The sequence below is a fragment of the Mycteria americana genome, chromosome 18 (genome assembly GCF_035582795.1).
Source record: "Mycteria americana isolate JAX WOST 10 ecotype Jacksonville Zoo and Gardens chromosome 18, USCA_MyAme_1.0, whole genome shotgun sequence".
NCBI lineage: Eukaryota > Metazoa > Chordata > Aves > Ciconiiformes > Ciconiidae > Mycteria > Mycteria americana.
Genome location: NC_134382.1, coordinates 3,817,405 through 3,844,692, shown reverse-complemented (window position 1 = coordinate 3,844,692; position 27,288 = coordinate 3,817,405). Strand labels below are relative to the sequence as shown.

Below are 27,288 nucleotides of genomic sequence, written 5' to 3'. Positions count from 1 at the left end.
CTCTCCCCTGATGCTGTTTTCCCCGTGAATACATTTCTCTGTGAAGGCCAAGTGAATACATTGGAAAGGAAAGTCTCCATGGGAAAACCCCTTTGTTGAGACACATTGCATCTCTGGGCAACTTTACACAGGGTATTAATTGCAGGAAGATGAATCTTGCTTGTGGCATTCTGGAACTTACAAAGTCACCTGGGATGAGAAAGCAGAAAGGCACAACCATGGAAAACCAGAATTCTGAAACATGTCCAAACCGGCAGAAGGATTCAGGTTAGGTTTGGCTTTGGAAATGGGCTGGGCTTGTGTCTTTTCTTCTGCACCTATTTGTCTATTCTTGGTTAAGCTCAGACATGCTGATGGCAGGTGGGGAACGAAAACCTTTTGGGGCTTGGTGAGAGATTCAAAATACCAAGAAATGAACAAACACACACCAAGGTTTCCTGCTAAATCAGCCCTAAATCTATTGCTGTGCATCTGTCTGATGTGAAAAACGGGGCAGGGTGGGGAGATCATGCAGCACTGCTAAGTCCCAGCAAATTAAAACTGTTTTATAAACTTCTGTCATTCCTCTCTTCAGCAGCCCCACACTGGCAGAGACTAACAAAGACAAACCAAAATTCACAGAAAGGTCTCCTCTTCCCCTCCTCCCTTTCCATTTCTCTCCCTCTTTTTTTTTTTTTTTTTCCCCCCCATTTCTCAGCTAAGCTGATCTGTGCTCGCTCACTATCACAACCCCCTGCGGACACTGGTAATGGAGTGCGAGTGCTGACTTACTGCTTCGAAACAAGATTTCCTGAGATCCTTTGAGTCCGCTCCATGCCCCCCCTCGCCTGCTTTTCTCTCTCCGTCTCTCTCTTTTTGGAGAGTGGAGGGGAGCCTCTATAAATGTGAAAGGAGCTGCACTACAAAGAATCCCCCGAGTGGCATATCCCAGCCCCAGGCGAAGCTGCTTGGTGCACTGATAGTCCTGCGTATCTGCTCTAGGACTCCTCTTTCTCTTCCCCTCCCTCTTTCTCTGATCAATCAAGGGCTGTAATCAGTTAAGGTCCAGCTTAACTGCAGTGTAAGATACACCGGTTAAGCACAGCCAATGCCTCCAGGGCTCCCATCGTAAATACGGAGAGGTCATGGGGAGATGAAATAACCCCGATAAGTTCAGCAAGTGCAGTGCTAGCTAGGCTTGCACCAAACACTTAATAACTGGAGCTGGCAACAGAATGGAAGAAAGGGAAAATCAGAAGCGCTTCCTATTGCTAGCTCCTCTGCTGCTTGTTCACTTGCTCTCTCAGTTCCCTGCTTTCCTAGGGGGGGCTTGGTGCATTTTTTAAGGTGAGGGTTCCTCTTTTCAGCTCACCCTAATGAATGAACAATCCAGACCCTGGTCCTGTCTGGGAGCGCCTCAGCTCAGTTTGTATCTTCTGAGGCTACAAGAGGGATGACTTTTTAAAGTCAGGGCCTCTTTTTCCCTCACCCGTAGGAAAATCACAGCTCCTGAATCCAAGGAAATGCCTTTTGCAGCCCTACATAGTGCCACGTGCTCTTCCTTCAGACTTCTCTCTGCTGCTAGGGAGCACTGTGATATTTTCAAAGACAGGGAGCTGCTTGCTTTTGCCAAACATGAACCCCAAAACCCTCAAAGGATCTGAACTCGGGCATAATGGAGCTGCATCCACCAAGCTGCAGAATCCACTGGTGTGGAGGCATTAGTGTAAACAAAGAGGAGAAAAGAGAAGAGAACAAAGTGGGGATCCTTGCTGAAAACACTGGCTTTAATAGAGGATTACCCTTACAGCGAAGATGTTCTAGCTCAACAATCTTTCCCTGTTTTGCTCCATAGTAAGGCTTTTCCTCTCTCTCCAGAAATGTCCATTCTCAGAGATGGTCCAGGGAAAAACGAGCCCTTTGTATTCATTATTTGTAATCACCTTTACACTAAGTTCATGCTGTGCTGGATCCAAACAGCTTATAGTTTCATAATGCACTTCTTGAAGAGGGGGCTGGGGACACTTGGACTGTCGAGAGGGCTTTCCTGTGCAGGACAAGCTACTGTCTGCTTCCATTTCTGAAACCCCAGAGCTCATTTCTGCCCCTCAGATGTGAGAAATGTGGCAGGATTCAGTCACCATAAAATCCTCCCCCAAATTCTACCTAGTCTTAATCCCGAACTCATGACTCTAGCTGAACACAACATGAGGTTTGGATCCAAATACCACTGCATTGGCTCCCATCTAATTGGACATTGGCCCACTAGGCATTACAGATAGGGAAAAAAAACCATGTAGGATTTATTAAAAACGATGCAGACACACAAAGAGCAGAACAAAATCTTTAACCAGAAGCGATAAGAAAGCCCTAAAGGATTTGAGTTTAGATAAGTATCCTTCTTTGAGTCCTCCAGCTCTTTAAAAGCTATTTGGACTGGAGTTTTCCTGTGGTGTTATAGGTGCTTACTTAAGCAGGGGATGAGATTAATGCTCCCCTGGGTATTTGGCACTCCTGCACCTGGGGTCTGCTGAGGAGCAGCACAAACCTCGATAAGTTTGCAGTGATTATTTGAGTAGCCATCACAAACAGGTGGAGCCGTTGAACAATGAAGTATAAAAGTAGAAGCTCCTGGGCTAACACATGATTAACTGCACTTCCATCTCACTTGTCTAGCACAATTTGATTTTGGCTACGTCTGATGGTACTCCAAAATAAATATTTTCTAGAATTATCATATGAGGCCACCAAGAAGCGATCTTGAGCATCAGAGTAGTGAAATGCCTATTTTTAAAACCTTGGTTTTCTTATGAACATCATTTACTGTCTTGAACTAAGCGATTTTTAAGAAGAAAAAGATACACTGACGAAAGGTAGCTGTCTGCTGGCAAAGCTATGTCTGCACTGATGGGAAGGGTTGGTACCTCACTAAAATTAAACCTCTTCCAGACGAAACCAGCAATACATTTACTAAGTGGGTATGTAAACCAGCACACAGCTTGCTCTCCTGTACAAATGCAAGCAAAGAACTTTATACATTAACCCCACAACTCCTGGCTGAGCTATAAGTTCTCTTTTATGAAAATATCTTGATCAAAAGCCTCCAAAAACTGGCACATCCTATAATTTGCTGAGTAGAGTTGTGCCCCTCGCCTGTCCTCCTTGCTGCGGGGCCAAGGGGAAGAGCGAAGGTATCACACCCTTGTATTACTTGAGCAGAGTTTTTAAGGCATCTCCTGCATGCAGAAGTTTAAAAGCATACAAGCCACTGCTGATCCAGAGATAAATGATGGAAAAGGGATTAGAGATACTTAGCGGAGGAGAGGGAAGACTCAGGAAGGGCTGATTATTTTAAAGATATGACTATTTAAAGATAATGATTGCATAAATTTAATTAATGCATTTTCATGCTGCAAATGGCCGTTTTGTAATTAATGTATCTGGCCTCGCTAAGCATGGGAGATCACATCTCCCAGCCCCCCCTCCCCTTCTCAATTCCCCCCTCCGCCTCTCGTTTAATGAAAGACAGAAAGCAGATGACAGAAACAATTTGTCAGCCAGTACGGGTGTCAGATGCCTAATTGGTTGCGCTGAGTTAGTGGAAAGTAAAGGGGGAGAGGGTCGAGGCTGGGGAGGCTCTTTCCTCTTTATCCAAGGCTTCAGGGTGGGTGTCTGTATTGGGCGGGGGGGGGAGCGAGGGAGCGAAAGTGTTTCTTGTTAATTGATGGAGATTAGGACACAGATTGGCTGTGGCAGGGACTGGGCAGTGACAAGAAGGGGACAGGAGAGGCTGGTTAACACCCGTGCAAACAAGCTGCCATATCTCACAATACGTTAAGTCCCGGCAGCGTTGACAACATCAGTGGTTATCTCCTGCGCTCCCCGCTCTCGCTGCACCCCGGTACCCCCGGTCACGACTGCTGGGGGAAGAGCTTAGTGCACGGATCAGCAGCCCTGGGCACGGCTTTCCCCTGTTCGGTTTGCACCCTCCGGCTTAGAGAGGAATCGAGACTTGGCAGAAAGTTCAGGACCCTGGGGAAGGGGTACTGTGCATGGGAGGATGCAGGGCTTGAGGCCATGGGCAAAGCAGAAAGACTGATGCCCAAAAACAAGACCACTGACTGGGTCTTACTTGCCCTAAGCCTTGCCCTAGGTTCAGACCACTGTGTCAATGTCAGCACCTGAGAGATCCTCAGAAAATCTGTGCCCTGTCTCCTCCTGTCCCTGCCCCACTACGAGACTGTCTTAAAAAACTGCAAGATTAAGCAAAACTGGAGTTAATGTATGTACCAGCTGGTGCCTGAGCTTTGTGGGTGCATTTGGGTCACCAATAATAAAGCCCCCATCTGATTAATTCTCCCTTGGTCATTATGTGGAGAGAAAAACCTCCTGTCCACACAAAAAGGCCCAGGAGTCTGGAGCTTTCTGTATCAGGGAGCCGAGCCCCCTGAACTCCAGCGAGAGCTGAGCATCCCGACCCTTCAGACACCCCCCAAGAAAGCAGCAGGACAGAGCACACGCTATCCAAAGTCACACCTACGTAAAAAGCAGAAACGTGTCTTAGTTCTGTAACATTCTTTTCTTCAAAGATTTCTGTGACCTACTTCAATGTATTTATCACCAGCACTAAGCAGAGCAGGGCTGCCACCTCTCACCTTATGAGTGGAAAAACGAGCCCAATAAAGGCTAAAACTCGAGACGGCACAGAAGTTTATGGGGGAGAAGGAATTTGAACATCCCAAAGCCTAGGTTGATGTCCTCATTCCAGACAGCCTTACCTCTCCTCTTGTAATAAGTTAAGCACAGAAATGAGGGGAACTTCATTAGTGCCATATGATGCTAATCGTTTAGTGTATCTATAGGCCTTTCCCTGGAAGATGTAAGAAAGTTTTACACAGACGGGAACAATTTTATCAGCTCTGTTTCACTGCCACACACAAAACAGGTGATGGGTAGAGAGGCATACGGAGAAAGAGCTAAGAACAGAAAATTTGAGTTTCCATGCTGGGCTCTGATCACATTTAAACACGCAGCCTGCAGTAATGAAAATACGACTAAGCTTTTGCATCATATTACAGGTCCCTCTCTAAAAGGTTTACAAAGGGTCGACAGGTGATGAATAAATGCTATGAAAAAGATAAACAACATTTTCTTTTAGATGAAAGAAAGCCTTTCAAATAGCATAAATGAAAATGGAAAGGAAATGGGTGAGGGATGCAAGTGCAAATACAAATTTTTGATCGAAAGATGAAGTAAAACACTGCAATTTGTAACAAAAAGATATTTGAAAATAAAATATCCAGTTGCAACGTTTTTGTCCCTTTGTATATAAAGAGAGAAAAATAAACTCTCCAGAGAGTGCTGAATGAAATGAAACCATTTTGCTCTTTCCAGCAACCCGTCCCCTCATCCATAGTGATCTCAGTTATCCTTTCCGCTGCAGGGTGAGCATGGTACAGATACACGACAGGACTTGGTGATTTATGACTGAAGCCATTCCTATTGCTATTTGTGTTACAATGACACAGAGGTGCTCCAGTCAAGGAGTACATCCCTGCTCCTTGACTGCATGAGACCCTGCACAAAATAAGAAACAAAATCTCAAGCACTGCACGAGACCCTGCACAAAAAAAAGAAACAAAATCCAAAAGCCCCAAGACACTAGATATTTCAGATCTGGGGACTGGCTGGCCCCCCTCGGGCCTGGCTTGCTCTCTACTCCCATCCCAAGAAAGCAAACACAGAAGAAAAAGAAAGAGGGGGAAGGCACCAGATTCCTGAATCTATTCCCCTGCAAAGTCAAGAGTCTGGTCCAACTCTAAGAATGAAAAAAAAAGGCCTAAGGTGCTGCAGATAAAATGGAGGAATGGGAATTATTAATTAATCCCTTCCAAAGATTCACCATGCACAGGCACTGAAGAAGTACTCAGCATTTACTCCTTCCATAAACACAACCCACACACACCCTGGCATAGTCCTTCAGACTCTCGGACACACCTAGCTTTTTCCTTCTGGTTTATAAAACATGAGTGTGAATCACTGCGCAGTGGAGCTCTGCCGGGGAGAAATATGGTCTATTGTGCATTAAACAAATGCTAAATGATTACAAGCACCATATTGGCTGAGAAAAAAAGCAGGCTGCGGTGAGTTGTGCCTGTCACGTCACTGCTCCTGCTTGGCAAATAAGTTCTAATGCACAATTGGTATTTATTAGATGACATACAACAACTGTCTCATTAAATCAGGGCTTGAGCGTAGGCCGGAAGTCTTAATTTAAAGTGTCACCAGCTATTGAAATCAGATGGTTTAGGCAGGAGCATAGCGAAGGGAAGGGAAAAAAAAAAATGGGGCCTAAAGAAGTAGGAAACAGTCACTGGTCCTAACCCACCTTTTGAAATGGGTTGTGATTTCTATGCTGGTCTTGGTGCTGGTTCAAAAAATATTTGTTCTGCATTTGCTTTCTCTACGTGCACTTTCAAACTCTCCCCCTAATAAACGGTTGGGCACCTTTCTGTGTGTTTTAAATGCAGCGTCGAAAGCAAAGGTTAATGCTGGAGATTGCATTCCAATTGAAAACGAGGCAACCGGTAAATTTGGTTTGTTTAGAGTGGAAATGCTTGAACTGCTGTAGATGGGTGGCGGGTGCGAGAGCGTGGGGAGAGGGGGGTGGGAGACGCTCCCTGCGCCCCGGCTCCTCTCCGGACAAAATTAAATTTCAAAGTTTAATGAGTTGCGAAGGGCGCTGGATTAAAAAGCCTGGTCCCTGCGCTGCCAAAACTGAAGCAGTGCGATGAAGAGAGAGAGAGAGAGAAAAAAAAAATCCCACCAAACCCAAAACGTCAGGGAACAGAGCAAGTGAAAAATGTCAGGGCAAATTGCTCTTGACAGTGTTAATATCTGCACCTCATAGCAATAATTACATGTAAATAAATAGTGAAATAGCTCTCAGCTGGAGTCTGTACTCTGAGTGCAGATGCCACTAACAGCCAGCTGGGGACCTTTCGCTCTTCCACTGCCGTTTTCCCCCCTTTCTTCCCTCCCTCCCCCCGTTTCATCTATGCCAGAGCTGAGAGAGCAATTGCTAGCGACTGCAGATCTGTTCACAGCCCTCCCCCCTTTCTCATGGCACCGCGTTCGCTCCCTCTTCATATCACGCTCCCAGCCAGGGGCGGCTGTCAGGGAAAAGTACGTTGCTTTTAGCCCCTTGCCAGGGGAAAACAAGCTTTACTGGATTCATGTCTGGCCGTCGCGTGAGTAAAGCTGAGGGGATAGGAACGGCGTGGCTGGCTATCCTTCCATCTCTGTGGGCTCCTAAAATGTCAGGAGGGATGGAGCTATCTGTTTCAAGCACTGGGATTATGTTCTTCTTATCACCAAGGTTGTCTATATTTCAAAAGGACACCGGAGAACATATCGTTTGGCATCAGGATGCAAAAAGATGCTTCGTTCCCACAGGAGACGCATCTCCCACTGCTATCAGTAGCATCCACAGAGATTTATAAGCCTGAGCTGGTGCCTCTAACCCTTGCCCAAGCACAAAATACACTTCTACAAACCCACATGGTTCCTTCCAAGGGCCTCACTGTGAAACTGCCATGGCCCAAGCAAGGGGAAAAAAAAGCCACTGCACCATCAGCATCGCTGGTGAAGGTGGGCTGGAATCAATCAGCACCTTGCCTGGTTCCCCAGCCTCTGGGGATTTGATGGCAGCCTAAGAATCACGAACGACACAGGGAGGGTATCAATTGACTGTTCACCGCCACTTCCAGTACGAGCCCTCGAATGAATATAGTAGGGGTGAAATCCAAAGCAAATGAAGCGGTGCTTCACTCAGTGGAGTGTCAACCTGTGGGACTCCTTGCCACAAGAAGCAATGAATGCTAAGCTGTGTGGATTGAAGAGAAGGCTGGGTAAGTACTTGGAAGAAAGGTCCACTGAGGATTACCAGACAAACCACCTTTCTTAAGGAAATCCCCTGAGCTGAGAATAGTGAGAGGCCCGGTTCTAGATCCTCATGAGGAGTCTGCTAGTGGTCGCTATCGGAGAGGACCCGCTGGGCTAGGCACAGCTTGGCCCCAACCACTGTGATTGTCACCAAGCTCTCGGCAGCTCCAAGGGAAAAATTCCCATCATCTCCCAGGCACTTGGCTAATATGGCCAAAGGGCTGTGGGCACCTGAGCGGGGAGGGTGGGAAGAAGGACTCCAAAGGACTGAAAATAAACATACAACTGCATAGAAATATAGAATTACTAAATATGGAAGCACATTTACAGAGAAGGCCTTTTGAGCTAGCAAAGGGCCTTGACAAAGTCTCAGGCTCCTACCTTACATTTAAGCAGGATAAAACCCCTGTGCCTCCATTCTTGGCCTTGGAGATAACAACCTTCCCCATGGTACTGTGAGGAGAAACACATCCCAGGATGATGAGATGCTCAGATATTACAATGAAAGTCTTAGATAAAGTTAAGCTCATTATTTTAGCCCTATTCTCTTCTACTCAGTCAATTTATCTCTCCGTGCCCTCAGTTTAGCTCCCAGCCCTAGAAGTCAGGGTCTAATTGTGAGCCATAGGGCTCTGCTAACCATCCAGCAGCCTCATGATGCTTACCCCCGAATGAAGCTGGCGTGTGCCTGGCCCCGCCGCCAAGAGATGCCGTGCTCTCAGGCTGACACAGCTCATTAGCCACTCCCTAATCAGCATCACTCCGGGGCCAAACTACTAGACCAAAGCAAATAAAAAAAAAAATAACCTGCCACTGATAGGAGGGAGACATTCCTACTGAACCACTGCCTTGTGTAAGGGAGAAAAGCTTTGAGGCCTTTCCTTTCGGCTAATGAAATTCACAACACCACCCCACACTGCACTGAGCAACAAACACAGCTCCATTATTTGGAAAACAAATATGTTCTTTAGAGCTTCCTGGTTGTCAAACACCTTTTTGTTTAGCTCAACAACTAATCCACTTATCAGAGGATAAAGCTGCCAGTGAATCACCAGCATGATAAAAGCATGCACAAAATTAGCAAAAATTTGCCTATGGCTCCTGCACATTCAACAAACACCAGCTAAGAGAAAAATGATTCCTTTTTTTTTTTTTTTTTTTAATAACTGAGATCCCCAGGAGAGATTCTGTCAGATAGCGGCTTTTATTTTGCTTGCAGGTTTTTTTCCTCTCTCTCCATATAACCCAAGCACTGAGGCTGGGAGATGCTGGGAGCTGATATCAGATCCACGGAAATTGGCAGTATTTGAATAAGCAAGAGATGCAGCCGGGAAAAATTTTAATAAGTTGGGGTTTTTTAAAATAAAAAAAAGTAGTGCTCAGGCATTGGCTGCTTCCCTAGGATCTCAGCACTGCTGGACGCTTTGCTGCTCATGAGGTTGTAACACCTATAGGATGCTGGATTTGTCCTTCCCTGCTCTTCAGTGTGTTTTGTAGCCCTTTGTGATTTTAGCCTCTTGGATTCCTGCATGGCAGATCCACGCTAACTCTCCCTGTTACATGGATGGGGAAACCACTGCAGACAAGAGTAAGTAGTTTGCCAGGGCTGGGCAACCAAGTTAGCAGCAGGACACATGAGTCTCATGACTTCCAGTCCTCTGCTGCCACAAACATTAAATCACCTTCCCTCTCTTCAGCTCTTCCACTGAAACCTTCGGCAGGACCTTGCAGAGCATTAACTGGGTAAATGGGATTTACCTACTCTCTGAAATTCTCTCAGCTACGTAAACCTTGGGAATTTCTCCAGCGTGGATGTGTGCAGAGATGTTCTGGTGAGATTTCTAGCGTTTCTGGACACTGTTATAAACCAGAGTGTGTGAAAGAGGGAATGAGAAAGAGGGAAAAAGAACTCCTTAGACTTGGACTCTAGCAAAAGACTTGTTCCAGTAAAGACAAAATAAATATCTCCATAGTCCGTGGCAACAACAAAGGCTGATTCAGTTTTTCTGAGGTCTGACTCATTTTCTGAATATCTCTGTCTCTCTGCACTTATCATCTAGAGCATGTAAGATGACTGAGCCCCTAATGGAAGCATGTTAGTTAAGAGCAATGAATTTGGGTGACATTCTCTCTTTGTTACCTTTAAATGACAACAGTCTGAAAGGGAGAATCACCACAGCATGACTATGCTGCCTTCAAGATTACCAAAATCATGCTACCATAGCTGTTACTGGTCAGGAACCAACACAAACTGGCTGACACACTTCGCAGCAGCCAGACTTTGCACCACACAGAGCTCACAAACCTCTTCAGAGCCCACCTCCAAGGCTCGAGTCAGCTCAGATGATGAGGATGCTCCCTTGATCCCAAATCCTTATTTTCCTGGACCGTATCAACCTCAGCTGGACATTTGCATCACTGTAGATTAGCAAGAAGATGCAGTTAGTTCAGAACTGCACCACTGCAGCCAAGCTGGGAGAACTGGGGTCTTTGAAGGTTTCTGGCTGTACTTTCTAAGTACACATCTTTACTTGAAAGTACTGTCAGCACAAAGAGCGCTGGAGGTGAAGATCCGCAACTGTTCCAAGCCACGGTCCCATTGCAAGAGCTTGAATGGAGAGAACCTAATGCATTCCAATATTCTCCTCTTTTCCCCGCCAACTTTGCCTAGGCTTGAACAGGACCACAGCACACGACGACGGGAGCATTTAGGGGAGCTGGGAATTAATCAAGAGGCACCCACCTGTCAGGCTGGTATCTGGAACTAAATGGAAACACTTGCTAGTGCTTGACCTCTCGCCCTCCAGACAAGCCTGCAGCTCTTGAGTGGTTTGAGAAACCCTCTTGCAGGGACCACAGCTCTGAGACCCCAGGTGAAATAAAGCAAGGAGAGCAGGCAAGGAGAGACACAGGAGCTGGGTTACGAGCGGTGGGGGAAGGAGGAAGAGGCTGGAGCTCGTGGGGTTGATGGGGGGACAGGCAATCTTCTGGCATGGCTGGGAGGATGTAGCTGAAGAGCTGGTGTAATGATGTGGACGCGATGGGAAAAACTGGAGTACACAATGGGCTGGCCAACAGGCCAAGAGCTGTCTGAGGCTCAATGCTGTAGGTAAAAGCGGCTGGAGAGTAAAAGACACTGGAGATATTTAGAGTCAAATATCCCCATGACTTTCTATATAGCCCCTGGATAGGGTTTGTGTTGGGTGAGATATATTTGATACATCAGTGCATGCTGATTAGCAGTCCAGCACATGTTTCAGTGTTAAACCAGCCTTTCGTGTAGTTAATGGAGGCCAAAACTCTTTGCTGACAACCGTTCAAACAGTGAAACCTAAAGCAATGCTAACTGTGCTAAACAGCAGAAGAAAGCCCTGCATGCATGCCAAGGGTTTTGAAATACCAATCTTAAGGTACAGGATTAAGATGTTAATTTTTAAAGAGATGTGGGGCACTTGCTCCTTAAAATGCATGGACAGATTCTAAGCTGGTGTAAAATGGCTCAGCCACTCTGGTAGCATTGACCTCAGACCCAGATGATCTGACCAGAAAGATGCCACCCTCATTCTGACTTGCAGATTTTCAGTTTTAGGACTGCTGAGGTGTCTGTGTAAATACCTGTGAGAAGGGAAAGGACAAATACTTGAGGAAAACCAGCCCCCTCCACCTGCGGAGGGGGCTGGAAGAGAGATACTGAGGAGAAGAGAGAACAGTACAGAACAAGATCTGAGCCAACAGTGCAAAGGAGTTGGGACATCCTATGCCAGCGGCAGCATCCTATAAGTTCCCATACTTCAACAAGTGCAAGTCAGTTTGCTAATATGAAAGACTCTGATGTTTCCAACAGGCATCTGTTACACCTGCTTCCTCCTCATCTGAAATAAAAACCCCTCCTTTCCTCTGCAGCAGAAGTCACTCAAGCATTGAAGTTGCTGAGAACCTTAAGTCTTGCCTGTGAGAAACATAAATATTGGGGGTTCAGTTCCACCCATGGCCCCTGGATCTATATGGTACGGACAGAGTTCATACTAGAAACCTGCTGGAGCTGGAACATAGACCCTAAAATTCTTTGCATGAAAGATGCCATTTTGTAGATGGGCATAGAAATGAGGTAGGGAAAGGGGAATGGACATTCATGGGAGCTGGGCAGAGACTGAGAGCTAAGGAAGCAGCTCAGAGTGAGGAATTTATTTGCTTTCTGAGTTTTAATGAGCCTGGGGCCTAGTGATGGGAGCAGAAGGACAGAAGTGGCTGCTACAGAAACCAAGAAAACATTTTCTGCAACTGGTCCCTCCTTTTTCTTCTCCATTGCTCCAAGCAGCAATGACTAAAAGCCCCAAGGAGAGCTCAAAGCCTCTGGCGTTGTACAGAAATGTGCATTCCCTTGGGCTAAAAACCTGAAGCTACAGATTCTGCAGCAAGCAATGCTTTTATGGAGTCTCATATGTAGGCAAGATCAGGAAACAGAGCACGGATCCAGCCAGGGATGCAAAAATGTCTGGGACACAGCAAGTAGCTAAACTGAACGCCCTAGGAATACCAGCCCTATCTGGCACTGAAACCACCTTGCTCCCTAGGAGAGCAGAAAGCACCGTGAAACCATGCCACAAACGAAGAGGGAGCAAATTCCTTTAGAAGCAGGCAGAACCACATCCCTTTTTCACTGCAATACCAGTGACTACCTCCAGCCCAGCTATCCTGCATCGCTGACCGGCTCTCACCACTGCTGCTCATTTTTAGGGAACCCTGTGCCCCCTCGAGAAGCGGCTCCCAGGCAGCCTCAGCATCGCCTCCTTCTCACTGCAGCATAGGAGTCCCACGGCAGGAGCTGGTGCCCACCCGGAGTGGCTCCTGCCCTGTCTGCTGGGCCAGAGCAGGGCACGGAGGTGCTATTAGCAGCACGCGTGGCCCAGAGCTTCATTAGAGCTGGCGGACCCACGCTCCCGACAGAGCTGCTGAATCCAGTGTTGGCTTTTAGGGTCGGGGAGACCCCATGTGGCTCCTAATTCGGGGCTGGATTTGTGCTCAGCTGCGCACTCTAATCGCTAATTAAAGGTTTGCCATCATCCTCCAGCAGCTGTTAGTGTCCTACAGGTCGATCCCCAAGCAACACTCTGCTGAGCCAGAGCCGCTGACTGGAAAGTTCATTGGATGGGCAGTGTCCAACCCCCTCCCCAATACACCCGGGTATTTATTTCCTCATCAGAAAAGGGTTACAACATCAGACAATGCTCTGCTTTGCACCACCTCTTCTTCTCCCCTTCTTGCAGTCAGCCCCCAAATATATCTTGCTTTTCCCCTCTCGTTCATTCTTTTTTCTTTCTTTTCTTTTCTTTTCTTTCCTTTTTTTTTTTTTTTAAACGAAAAAATGTTATTTTGTCCCTCCTGAGCCTTGCCGGCTGGGCTCGGCGTCTGTATCAGCTGGAGGAGCTTATGAGCCTCGTCTCCTCGGATTTAGACTGAAATTTTGATTTTCTGCCGCGCTCAGATAATGTGGAAATCCTGTTCCCCGATATTTACTGTTTATCAGCGCAGCACAGCGCAGTTCTGGGGGGAAGGGAATCTCTCCCTCCGTGTGTCCCCCCTCACTCCCCTCCACCCCCCATCCTGCATGCTAATGGAGTTTGACTTCGGAGCAGACTCTACAACAATAGCCTAATTACACGAGCGGAGGGGGAGAGGAAGTCCCCGGCAAAGAGGCTCTGCATCGCTGGGATGAACTCTGATCCCTGTCCCCATCACCTGAGCCAGCCAGAGCACAGGGCTGGTCCCTCATCCTGCCAGGGATCACTAAGCCATCTCCCCCTCTCTAGGCCCACTACTAAGCCAAGCTTTGTCACCTCAGGCAGACCCCAGGTCCCCTCCAGTTTTAGGAAGGTGAGGTTGGGGAAGCGCAGGAGCACAGTAAGCCATGCCACGTCTGCTTTCCCCCAGCTCCTCACCTGGATTAAGTGGTCCTGTCTCATGTGTCCAAGCCAGGTTGCCCTCAGCATCATGGTCTGAGGCCACCTCCCTGTCCCTTCCGCATCGCATTTGTCCTGGAGGGAGCCCATACGTTTGGGGACCCCCCTGACAGCCCAGCTGCAAGCACAGTCCCCTTCCAAGGCGTGAATCCCGGTCCCCCATGTGCCAACACGCGTGCCAAGTCCTGCATCCTCCAGTGAGGATTAGTGTCGCTGAGCCCTTGCAAACTCATTCCTGCAAGCAACCCAGAGGCGAGAAGAGAAAAGGGGGGACACTTCCCTGCGTGACATGAACTAGGCAAGAAAAATAAAACAATAATAAAAAAATCTAGGGCTCAGCAGCAGGGGAACAGCTCTAAGGACCACTTAAGTGGCCAGCAGTGCATAATGTCTTGCTATTAATGAGGCCTGCTGCCGATCCCTAAAAGGATTGGTTATTGTCAGATAACGTACGGGGCTTTCTCTCTCCCCCTCAGCCCCTCGCGGGGAAGGCAGGCATTTCCCTGTGGTTGGGATTGAGCTGAATAATGTCCCAGCCACCTGCAAATGAGGGCTTTCTCCACAACTGCATAATTAGAGGCAGCATTGGGGTAAGGCAGCAGGGTAACACAGCATGTAGAAAGGAGGGAATGAAAAATGGGAAAAAGAGGTGGGTTTTTTAAAAAAAAAAAAAAAAAGAGGGGGGAAGAAATGGAAAGGGAGACAGGAAACATGATAAAGCTCAGCCAGGCGCTCTCTGCTCGGCTGTTCTCTGTGCAGCTTGGCTGTTGGCTGGCTCTTCTGGTTTAAAGTGACTCCGCTTCTTATGGAAACGGAGAGGCGGTATTAAAAAAAAAAAAAAACCCAAGACACAGAGAGCTTCCTTATCTCATGGAGACAGTTGTCAGGAATCACTTTGACTGAGTCGTTTTGTCTCCATGCTTTTTTTCGCTGTCAAGCAGGCCTCAGGACATGGATCAAAGGAGAGACGCCAAGCGCTCGCTGAAACTTCTGATCCCTTCTCGGTACAGACGCGCGAGTGGCAGACAGCTCTCCTCCACATCAAATGGAAGGAGAGAGGAGAGGGAGGAAGAAGGGAAGGGAGAGGGAGAAGAAAAGCTGGGAGAGACACAGAGAGAGAGGAGGCTGTGCGGGGCGCTCTCTGCTGCTCTGGATCTCAGGGCAGACAGAGAGACAACAGCAGCCTTCACTTTCCCTCTTCCCCATTCCCCATCAGGAACATCCCCCCACCAGTGTCCCTCCAAAAGGGCAGCCGGAGGGAGGTGTGGGGCATGCAGCAGCACAGATATTGCCCCCAGACTAACAGGTGAGCTCCCCACGGGGCCTGCCTCAACCCACGCATCAGTGGGTCCCAGACCAAGCTTTGCACTGAAGCAAGAGTCGTGGTGAGAGCTCCCACCCGTGTGGGCTGCTCAGACATCCCTGTTCAGCTCTGCACTGGCTTGGTGGGTGAATTCTTACCCCAGAACAACCCCCTCGGTGTCACCCTTGCCTCTTTCCCTTCAATCTCTCAAGCCAGTCCCTGTGATTTTCCTATATCTGCTTGGCAAGCAGCTCCCCACCCTTTCCCTTATGTGGCTCATGATTCCCTTTCAGGTACTTATTCCTTGAAATAAGATCCCCCTCATCTCCAAACTGGATAGGCTTAAGGGCTGACTCCAGCTTATTGCAGCGAGCTAAGACCCTCCGCACCTTTGATCAATTTACTACTCACACACCCCAGACCCCGCTAGGATTTCTGATCTTCAGCCCCTGCTGTAAATTGATCTCGTGCACGCCTGTCTGATGAAGGCAGGATGCAGCATCTTGCAGCAGGAGGCCTTGCCGCACCCAAACCATCTTCCCTCGTGTCCACCACTGTGTGAGGTAGAAACCTCCACATGGCATGCACCCCACAACCTGATAGCCCCCCATTATTATCTGCTGCACATGCAGCTATATCTTCTCTCCTTTGCACTTCCCATGCTCCCCGTAAACTACAGAAGCCCCTGCACAGTCCTGTAACTGCAAACTGCTAAAGCACGTATAGCACAGCCATATACTGCTCCCCCCTCTGCACGCAGTGCATCAAGAGAGCCGGCAAGACGAACGCTCTGCAAGCTGACGCAATGCCTGAACTCCCTTCCATCTCACACAAAAGACCGGTGCAGCATCCTTCTAGGGTACGTCTCCCCCATAAGCCTCTCCTGATGCTTCAGGACCTAACAGCTCTTCTGAGCAGACCTCCAGGATGCTCCAGAGATGGATACAGCCCCCAATGACCTCCCTGTCCTCTCAGCCCCGAAAGTCCTGCTTGCACCCTTTGCCCCAAAGATGCTGCAACCCGTCCGTCAGTGATCCCAGCAGCTGGCTGGCTTTGGGATGGGAGCGAATGCAAGCTTCCTGCATTGTTAGCACATGTGGATGGTGAATTGAACAGAAAATAAACTGTACTGAATAATGACCCCTTTCAAAATGAATCCATCAGCTCCAGGAAAGCTGGACGTCACGGCATATCCCCCTAACATGGCACTATGTGAGCAACGCACAATCCTGCGTCCATCTTCAGTGCGTAGTGTTTCCTGAGCTGGGGCAGGCTTGAGGCTTGCAAGGAAAGCGATGGACCCACGTATACCTGCAATACACTGTCCCACCTCCTCTCCCAGCACGGTATCTCTGCTGTTCTGTCGCACCCACTGAAGTTAACACACTTTCCACAACCCTTCTTTGTGGAAAAAAAGAGGGGGGCAGGTTGGGGTTAGTGCCTGATCCACTGCAAAGTATGTTGCTTTAGATTTTTCCTATCATAGATGGCTTTTCACAGCCAGGGCACAGCTGGAGCACAGCTGTTACACCGCTGCTAGATTTTAACAGGCACGCACAACTCATGGGCACACACACTGATGTGCACACACAGAATGTGCACACAGGACATTGATGCCCTTGCGCACGCAGGCGTGCAAGAGCATGCACGCATGCCCCTGCCTCTGAATCCTAATTATGCCTTTTACTGCATTTCTCCCTTTTAAGCTTCCCCTCTATCTTGTGTCCCTCATTCCAGGGCTGCCTTTCCCCGCTGCAGTCCCTTGATTCCTCTCACAGCTCAGCACCAGCTCCCCAGTCCCTGGGTTATTGCAGCTCTTCGAGCCATGCGGCAAAACACTTGCCTCTGAATGCCAGAGGTCGCTCAGAAATGCCTGTCACCAGGCTGGATGCTGTATTAATTGCTAATCTCTCATTTTCTCTATCTGCCCTGCCTGCCTCGTCTCGAGTTCCCTTATTAATCATAAAGCAGGGCAAATCCTGCATTTGAATTCTCCAAATCTGTGTCTCCCGGCCAAGTCCCTCTTACCCTCCCTGGTGTGTAAAAGAGACAGGACCCAGAGGAGAGGTGTTTGAGCAGAGCTGAAAGCCCCACCAGTCCTGTCCGGATTTCAGCAGGAATTACAGTGTCTGCGATGCCTGTTCCACCCACCCGGCTTCGGCTTTGCTCCCACCACCCCGTAAGCAGGTAGTGGGGTCTGGGTGGGAAAGGATATTTAAAGATTTTTGGGTACAGATTTCCGTGTCTTAGCCCTAGGTGTCCTAAATATGTGCTCCCTGCTCTGAGGTCTGGGGGCTTATCTGACACTTTCACACCTCCCTGCATTTCTTCCTCCTGCTGTCATTGGTCTTGTCATTCTCCTCAGGTTTTTTTTCCTGTATTTCTTCTATTTACTCCTTATTCCCCTTTCTCCCCAATTTGTCTGCTTCTGATACCTGAGTTTACAAATAGTGCAGTGCCACAGGGGCTGATCCTGGACCCGCCGAAGGTAATGACGAAGCTCGTATCAAATTCAAGGCTCAGGAACCAACTGTTTGCTCTGAAATCCTTCAGTGTTTCTAGTATTTTAACATCTCAGTAATACACACAGAGAACAACGTCTGGAGTGGAAATCACATAGGAATAAACGCAGTCAGTGCCACCCAGAGCATTAGAGTTAGGTTTAAGGTAATAAGATGCTGCCTTATTTGTTTCTAATCAGTTTTCAACGGGACCTGAGCACCCAAATCAATCGAGGAAACTCATGAAACCTCAAGATTGACAGAAAGCATTTTGGCCCCTCAGATATGAATTTCCCCCTTCACACCCTACTCCTTCGCTCACAGAAACAGAGTCATTAGGAATCAGGCAAATAAATACGTATCTATTTTCACACGAGAAAAATGTTCCATTCTCCCCTTTTCCCGTTGCTGGGAGCAGAGGCGTCTAATTGACAAGAGCAGATGGGCTTTGTTTGGTTAAATTTAAAAAAAAAAAAAAGGAAAGAAACTTTAGTGGAAAAACTACCAGCTTTCCTGGGACGCATAGGTTAAAAGTTTAGAGGGATGGAGCTGCATTTGACACTGAGCAAGGGAAAACGCCAACGCAGTCTCAGCAGAGCCAGTTTCTCCCAGAGAGAAACCTGGAGCTCCCATGCCCCCTTCCCATCCCTCTGGCAAAAAAAAGGACACGGATTTTAGCACGTGTTCACCTCCTTTTCCAAAAATCCTGCGTGCAATCTGCCACAAGGTCGTGGGGAGGCTGAAGACGGCTCACTGAGAAAGAAACTGGGTGTAAGGAATAATTGTGACACAGAAAAGGGACAGCAGCCACTTTCTGAAGGGCAGACACTTTGTTTGAGGGAATCACGGTCCTCTAGAGAGATGGGGCTGCAGGGGGAATGCGGAGGAGGCAGCGTAGGGGGAACAGAGCAGAGACCACATGGAAAAACCTGGAGTGGAAAAGGAGGGTAGGAGAAAGGGGAAGGAGAGATGGAAAAGGGAGGCAGAGGAACCCAGGAGGCAAGGTTAAAGAAAAACCCTCGTGTGGGGTGGCACCCAAGAGCGTCAGAGGTTAAAGAATATTAGAAGAACATGTTCCTACACTAAGATAAGCCGGAGAAATGAATCCTTATCCGTCCAAAACCAACCCTTTAAAATTCGAGCGATAGAAGGGTCTCCTTTCAGGGAAACAGGGAATCCTTAATGCTTCCTCCCTCAGCAACTGTAATGCCAGGATGTTCCCAATCTGCTTTGAGGGATGGAAAGATTAAGAATAATAAAAAAATTGCAATAAAATATGTGTGAACGAGGGGGTAATTGTGGACAAATGCAGCATTCAAATTCATTTTTCAGCTCTTTTACACACCATTTCAATCTTATTTTCTGCTTGTTAATGAGATCTTGTTGGTTGGGGTGGGCACGGCTGCCCAGTATCGCTTGGGTAATTGCACATAATTTTCTCTCTACTAGTGATTTGCATCAGATTTTTTTTTTCTAATTCTTTGCTATTTAAACCCCCTCCTCCCTCTCCCCCTCCCCCCCCAAATCTCACCCTCTCCTCCCCCTCTTTCTTCCCCTCCCCTTCTCCTGGCCCAGCAAGACTCATTTTGAATGCTTATTATAGGCACAGTGTCTCTGACAAAAAAAGAAAAAAAAAAAAAGAAAAAAAAAAGAAAAAAAGGAACCAGACAGAAGGGATCCGTGTCACTGAAGGAAGGAGCGCTGTCTCGCTGGAGCCAGACACCGCGATGCCTGCTCCCCTCTCGCCAGCTAACATCATGTCCTTCCCAATTGCCAGGTTTCCCAAAAAAAAAAGGGCTCAGCTGGCTCTTCTCACGCTTCTGCCAGGATCAGTGTGCTCCTGACAGGGATTCAGATGATCTCTAATCCCACCCCAATGAGGCTGAGGAAAACGTTACCCTGGATGGTGGAAGAGAATGGAGCCCTGGGACTATGTCAGGAAAACCAAAACTGTGCTACGGTTGTGCAGACTAAAAAGGTCCCTGAGTTTAGAGTGTAAATCTGTGGGCAGAGCCTGACCTGTGCCTCAAGTGTCCCTCCAGGAACACTATCAAGAAACAGTGATAAACCAGAAATTGTAAAATCTGACTCTAACCTTCAGATACTGCCATTACACTGGGAATGAATTTGCTCATGGAGCAAAAAAGCCACCCGAAAGCCCTGAGAAAATTAAAGCAACAAATATGAGATGGTGAACAAGTTTCTCTTGGCTCTTTGTATTTCTGGAATTGTCTTAATCTCTGGGTGATCCTGTGGGTTTGTTAAAAGATTCAAAGGTCTCAGAAATAACATGTTATGAAAGTATAGGAAACACCTGACTCTTAACTATACCTTAACATTCTCCAGCTAGACAGGGGCCATCTGCAACAAACTAATGATCTTTTGCTTTCGAATAACCCCTTGCAAGACCCCAACATGCTACAATGAATGGTCAGACACATTTAAGATACAGGCCTAGATCTAAAAGGGCAGCACAAATTTTAGGAGGGGAAGCAGTGAACCAAATCCTCCTAAAAAACCATGAAGACATTTTAAAAGGCAGAAGAGATGTGCTAGAGATGAAAGCAGCCCAGAATACAATATGACCCTACTTCTTTGCTGTTTGAAAAGCACCCAGGGAATCTCCCATCATCACAAATGGCAGAGGCAGAGTCAAATGTGGCCCTCACTTTTCTCTTTACGTTGACTTGTAATGTACTGCTTAATTCACTTAATTTCCTCCCACCTCAGCCCACACTGCAGCATACACATTTCTGGACAGACTGTCAGATGCTGATCAGGACAGAACTGGACTTAATACTGAGTTTACCATTGTATTGACCTATTTGTCACAAGCCTTACCCCAGCCACAGTGAGGGGCAATACTCAGCTAGCACAGGTCTGAACTTCAAAACAGATGGATGCAAAGTTTGTTCTTGCTGCCAGTGTGAAGCATGACCTGGCTAAGGATGTCTTGGTGCCTGGCCTGTTCTAGTTGAGGTTGGTAGGTATTCTCAAATAAATGGAAATGATTCCTCTGTGGGATGAAAATGAGTTGGAAATATTTACAATGTATTTATGAAATCCCACCCACACACACACACTCAGTTTACAACCCACTCTTGTGAGAAATGATGAGACAGAAGCTCCAGGGCCAGAAATCACACTCTATATGACTGCTAACTGATTACTCACTCTTCATATTTAACTTTGCATCGGGTCTCTATATCTTTGCTAAGTTTTGGCACAGGCATTAATGCCAGCCTGGAGGCAGTTCCGAGCCACTGAGTCAGCCCAGCTGAATCCAAGACAGCTGCTGCTAACCCACGCGACCTTTGGGGAGCGACGGGGACCTCGCTGCTGCGTGTTCCTGCTCCCCGGTACTGGGCTACTTTCTGATAATCCGTGACTGCTGCAGCCACCGAGTGCATCCTGACAGATGCAAGGTGACTCATCTGGCTGCAGCTGGCCAGCCTGTGAAGTTCGCTTTCTCAAACAGGCAACACTCAGAGCAAGATCTCTCTCCTACAAAGGCTGTCCCAGAACGAAACCATCACAAATCACTGCTTGGGTTACCCTGAGGTCTCTCCCTAAGGTCTAGGAAGGAGTGTGACATGAAAGATCATGCTAGGTAGTGGTTTAATCATGTGGGACTATCCTTTGCACAACCAAGTCAGTGTTCTTGTATGAAGTGTCACAAAAAACATCATCACGGGATGAAGTAGCTGAAGACAAAAATTCCCAGCTGACCTCTCACTCCTCGGCAGTCTCAGGTCTGGAATAGAGACAGAACAGCCTCTAAACTGGGGAAACTGCACGGGAAATGCTTTGGGGATTCAGCAGCAGAGCTGGACAGGCACAAGGCTTTGTGTGCTACAGGCTGGAAAATAAGCAAGAAATGTGGCCATTTCCCACGTAAAGTCTGGGTAAAACTTTCAGCAGTGTCTACTCTTTCTGTCAGGAGGGGGAGGACTAAAGTGTGTGTGTGCGTGGGGGGACTGAGCCCGCAGAGGCCAAACGTAATCCCCTTTTCTCTGTTGTGAGAATGGAAATGCCATGCTTCTCTAGAATTTCAGCTGCCAGCACCGAGCCCGTCTGGTGGATTCTGGCCGGGACACCCAATCCTGGGGTAACTGGATAGCGTGCCGAGCGGCAGCAAATGCTGGGAGCTCTCAGCCAGGCTGGCCCCCACCTCCTTGTCTAAACTGCAAAGAAATCTCCCTCCTGCTGCTGCTAAGGGATGAAACCAGAGAACTGTCTGTTTGCAGCTCAAACTGCCATCATTTTAAGTTCCCAAATTTTTTTTCTATCTCCCGAACTCCCTCCTTCCCTGTAGCTGATATTTACCCCTGCAGAGAGCAATCAGATACCACAGATAGCTGGACAGGAGGATGAGAGGGTTGAGGTGCAATGGGTTTTACCTGTAATGCCATGGAATAGCTCAATTATGCACAGGTAAGTTACACAGAGCATCCCATATTGAGACCTCACAAAACTTTTACCCACCCTGCTACATAAAAGAGGACACTTCTACGAGTTCCCATTCATGCCATTAGGAGTATTTCTTGCATCCTTCCACTAGGAACAGCAGAGGGCTTAGAAAGGCAGGAAGGTAGCAAGATAAGTAAATATAAAGCAGTCATAAAATAACCTGGGTTAGCCTTTCTATGCACAAAAGAAATAGAAGAATTTATATGCTGATATCTTGGCCCTCACATGATTAAAAGCATTAGGAAAATGGGAATCTCCCCTTCTTGGGGGTGCAAAGCTCTCTTTTCTTCAGGACTGCCAGATAATGTATCCTCTCTTTCCCCATACAAAGGGCTTATTGGCTCAGGACTCTATCTTCCCCTAGCCTGAGCCTGGGGGCAGGGTAATTTGGGATAGGGATAAGCATAGAAAAAGCATTGGTCTGGTCATTTCAATGAGCTTCTGATTTAGCGAGCGGGACTAGTAAGTAGATGATGAAGCTACAGAAATGGAAATTGCATGGTGGACTTGTATATGCCTAGTGCTTGTGCAGCTTATCACCTGGATCTCATCCTTAACTTACTCTATGGTGCTAAATTGCACTTGTGATAATCTGAATTAATCATGTGCCCTGGACCATCTAACCTGCAGTCTGCCTTTGAATTCCATACTATATGCTCATCTCCCAAGCCCAGTGCTATTAGAAATCCCTCGTCAGAAAGATGTCTCCTTATTTCCCCCACAAATTACACTGTTTGAGGCAATATTCAGCCTCATGCCAGTCACACTTTTACATTTTCTATCTTATGACCATTCAAAGCTAGAAGTGGGATTTTTATACCATTTCAGAGAAGCTGCAAAATTTCCCTCTTGCCATTGACACTCAATGTTTGTTTTCACAGTCGAAAGATCACAAGCTATTGGACCTTAAAATCTATATACCTCTCTGATGTCCCCGTTTATTGGACTCCTCTCTAAACAGTTGTAGCCTTTTCATTTCAGATGCCTACCTAATTTCTCCCTGCAGTTTCAAATTATTTTGCACTTCCTGTCTTAAATAGTGTTACTGGCCACTCTGAAACAACTGCTATAGTGCACTTCATATGTCTCTGTATTTCACAAGTGACGGAGAGCAAAAGTAAAATGTGTTTGGTACCCCTCCAGGATGGCAGGCACCACACGAATACAAGTCCTTGCTGTTAATTTTCAGCATACAATATGCGCCTTCTTCCACTTAAAAGCAAATGTGCATTTGGAAAACAGATTACATCAAGTAAACCAAAGAGAAGGTTAAAGGCTTTATCTAATGAGGTGACAGAAAATTAGAATTCTTATCCCAGGACAGTGATAGAGAGAGTGGGCTGTATCCTCAGGTGGCGTACATCCTGGCATCTCCGCTGACTTCAGCAGAGCTCACCAGCTGAGAACGTAAGTCTACTCCTGTAACACACACATAGCACAAGCTCTGCTCTCTCTAGACCCGCGATGATGGAGGCTTTAACCTCTCTACACTGCTGAGGCTTGCTTCTCTGTCACATGCAGCACTGAAAAGCCATGCACACAACTGGCAGCAATCTGATCAAACCTGGGACAGGGCCCTTTGGAAGGCAGCTGGGCTGAGGCTTGGAGCGCAGATCCCAGAGTCAGGTCACGGGTGCTCTATTCTGAGCTCAGGCAGGGATTTTAAAATCAAGGGTGTATTACATGGGGAGGCTGTGGCTGTTGCCTGGTAAACTTAAAACACACATGCTCCATTCTTTTACACAAACAGATGCATGTGAAATGTATCTTTCCTCCCTTAAAGCTTACCTACACCTCTTATTCTGACCTTGTAGAAAGCATTAGCAGAATTGTTTACATGACAATTAGTTTCTCAAAACTAAATCCCAGATCTACATCCCTGTGTTTTGAGGAAGCTCAGATTCATGGCACTTTCATAAGTAAGGGCTTTCCATGTTCCAACCAGACTTGGACAAACTGGCTTCAGCTAATCTCTAAATCAGTCGCCCACAAATCATGGACTACTAAAGTGAGCCTGCAAAAAGTAACTAAAAAAGTCAAGCATGCTGTCAGTAGGCTAAAATCCACAATTGAAGGGCCCACCCCTGCACTGGAATTTTTTTGGAGGGCTGAGAAGACGAACACCAATGCTCTAGGTCCTGGTGTTTGCGATTACAGCGTGCTAACCTGAATATGGGAACTAACAGGATACAAATGCTCTGGCAGTACAGTGCTGAGCTCAGGATAGAGATACTGCCGATAAACAAATTAACTAATTGCTTTAACTAGGCTGCCTCCAAGAATTCGTGACAATAACAATAACTCCCTTGTTAACCATAATACGCTGTGATAGCCTGAAGCTTGCCCTGCTCTCAGAGGATGTGGACCAGCCAAATACTCTCAGCCAAAGAAAGAGAATGGAAGCGGGTCACATACCTGTGGAGAGAGGCCATTGCTAACAGGATTCATGTGGTTGGCAGGAGCCGCAGCATTCATGAAACTGTCCGAGTAGCTGGAGAAGCTGTGTCGGGCCCCATAGGCAGAGCCAGTGTCAGCAGCGGCAGCTGCAGCAAGCCCTCCTTGGTGCATGGTGGATGGCGGCAGGGGCTGGGGTCTGTGTACAGTGCTTCCCCCATCTGTGGAGAGAGCATTCAGAGGTAAACAGTTGTGGGGTGTTACAGCTGGGACTCTGCAAAGCATGGATTGATGGCTTGGCTAGCCTGATCTCAGCTTCTGGGTCCCACCATCTCTGTGCTCCATGTGAACAGAAGCATATCATGCAACAGTTTATGCACAGTACAAAATATGGAAACCTGGGATGAAATATCTGAATTTTCTCTTAATTTTCCCCCAGACCAATGCCATCAATTCCTTTGTAAAGGCCAAGGCCAAAGCCAACTGGAATTAGCAATACTGCTTCCACTGAGCCCCAGTATGGAGCTTTATCCAGAACAAGGGATCACCTATATGATACTCACTTTGGACTGATGTGCTCTCCATTTCAAAGCTGAGCAGAAGAACTACAGTCATGAGACACACTGACACAGCAGAAAGGACCATGAGACAGAGGAGAAAACTGTGGAGTTTCCATTGACTTGAGGAAAAACCTGGTCTTCTGAACTAAAGGAAGACCACCTACGTATTACAAGAGCCTTAGCGGGATGTCACGAATCAGAAAGGGAAGGGGTGATGGGATGATGTAGGGCAAGAGAAGAGGAGCAGCACAGGCGAAATTTCACCTTGGGAAATGGTGGTGGTTGGGTAGGTGGAGTCCGGCAGCTGGTACGGGGGGAGAGTTGGCATTCCTGTCGGCGGGAAGCCCCCCGGCAGCAGGTGATTGAAAGCCGCAAGTTGGTTCGCTCCTGCCTGTTTGCGCCATCTCGCTCTTCGGTTGCTGAACCACACCTGATGGGGAGAGGAAAGACCAAGTGTGACTTATTCTGAGCTGCTGTCCCATCTCACCTGGGCTGCTGATGGAAACACATCCTGAATTACAGCACTGGCCAAAAATAGGTTCAAGTCACTGCCCGACACAGACACTGTGAGTATTCATCTCCATTCCTCAGTTTCCTTTCTCCCAAATGACAATACTACTACCACCCTGTTTCCTGGGTGAAGATACATGCATTTAAAATTGTGAAAGATACTACTGAGAGCATGGGAAGGCGTTATCAGCAGTAGGGTGAGATGAAGAGGAATAATTTAGCTTGTGTATTCCGAGAGAGTCCATACCAAATAGATGCATTGCTACCACCTGGCCATTCTGCCTTGTTATCTGACAACTATGTGAATTATGCTGAAGGATTAAGTACCATAATAGCAACACGGCTGCACTGTTAGGAGGGATAAATAGACAGATTAGCATCATGGTTTCTATGTTAGACAAGCTAAATAGATAGAACCAGACCGGAGGGAATACAGGGTTTTCTTAGCTTCTCTGTACTGCAGCAAATCACTGTTGTCTGTATGCTAAGACATGCTCTCCTTGCAAGAGGCACTGCAGTGTGCACTAGAATTGTACTGCAGCCAATTCAAATCTCTGTGCATTAAAATAAACCCAGTATTAATGCATGTGCAAAGCTTGGCTCGTGTTTCCTATAGTGCTAGTTTACCTGTAGGACTCAAGGGGAGATTTTTCTAAATGCATTTGTCTGTCCTGATGTGTTTTATCATGGGCAATCTCCCTTCTGCATAGTGGAAAGGGCTTCTCAAGCTGTCTCTTGGGCTTGGTTTACTTCATTTAATCAGAGAGGCTCTCTGGCCCGATCCCTGTTTGGGGTTCAGAAGTATGTGGATAAGCTTTCAAGCCAGATGAGAATGCAGCTGCTGGACTTTGTGAGGCCTAAAGGGCTAGAAAACACGATTAAATTTCACAGCAACAAGAAAAAATGGAGCAAAAATCAAGAGTGTAAAGCATTCCGGGGGAAAAAATCCTCCATCAGGCTTCCAAGCTGCTCAACGTCAGATCAGAAGCTGGGGTTACATGGGTTTGAGGCACTGCAGTCCAAACTGTCCCCACATCTTGTGAACCAAAACAAAACTCTCTTCCCTAAATATAGCAGAACCTTAGTCTGATGTGCCTTGCACTTCAGACATGATCCAAATCTCAAAGTGGGAGCTTTCTCTGGCCTTTAAATTGAGTCCCCCTGTAAAGGGTCGCCTGTTAGTTTGCCTTTTTCTTATTGGCACCTGTGGGTATGTATAGTTCACACAGCATGACAAGGCAATGTGTTTTCACTGAGAGCCGCTTATTTAATGGAGTGTTGGTTCTCGGTCCACATGCGCTGCAGTGATGCTTGCTGCAAAAACAAGCATACAGTGAGTTTCACACACAAATTCCTGTGAGGTTCTCTGGATCGCAGTCTGTTATTGCTCTTTCTATGTGTTACTCATCTATCAGTGTGCTGTAGGAACAGTTTGATTAAAACCTGCTAATGATAGTTGTGTGTGACCTGCTGATGATGGCTGGGAAGGACCTAGTCCAGGGCAGTCCTTCACTTCACGCTGTTATTTACACCCATGTACAGTGAAAACAAAAAAAAAGCCCAGTTTTCTTTGGAAGAGCTGGTCTAAATTAAGCCCCCTGAAATGTATACAGTGCTGATGTCAGGTCCTTGGCATCAAATGTGTCTTTTTACAGACCTGTTCCTAC

The 27,288-nt window shown here is 47.2% G+C and overlaps 1 protein-coding gene across 3 annotated transcripts in view; it reads right to left on the bottom strand.

Annotated features, from left to right (window-relative positions):
- Positions 1–27,288, bottom strand: part of PAX7 (paired box 7) — a 101,296-nt gene that overhangs the window by 12,277 nt on the left and 61,731 nt on the right. For all 3 annotated transcript variants that reach the window (XM_075520271.1, XM_075520269.1, XM_075520270.1), the window contains exons 6-7: positions 25,376–25,541; positions 24,573–24,772 (exon numbers count right to left, since the gene is read on the bottom strand). In XM_075520271.1, coding sequence (XP_075376386.1) covers positions 24,573–24,772; positions 25,376–25,541 — 366 coding nt within the window. The remainder of the gene's footprint in view (positions 1–24,572; positions 24,773–25,375; positions 25,542–27,288) is intronic.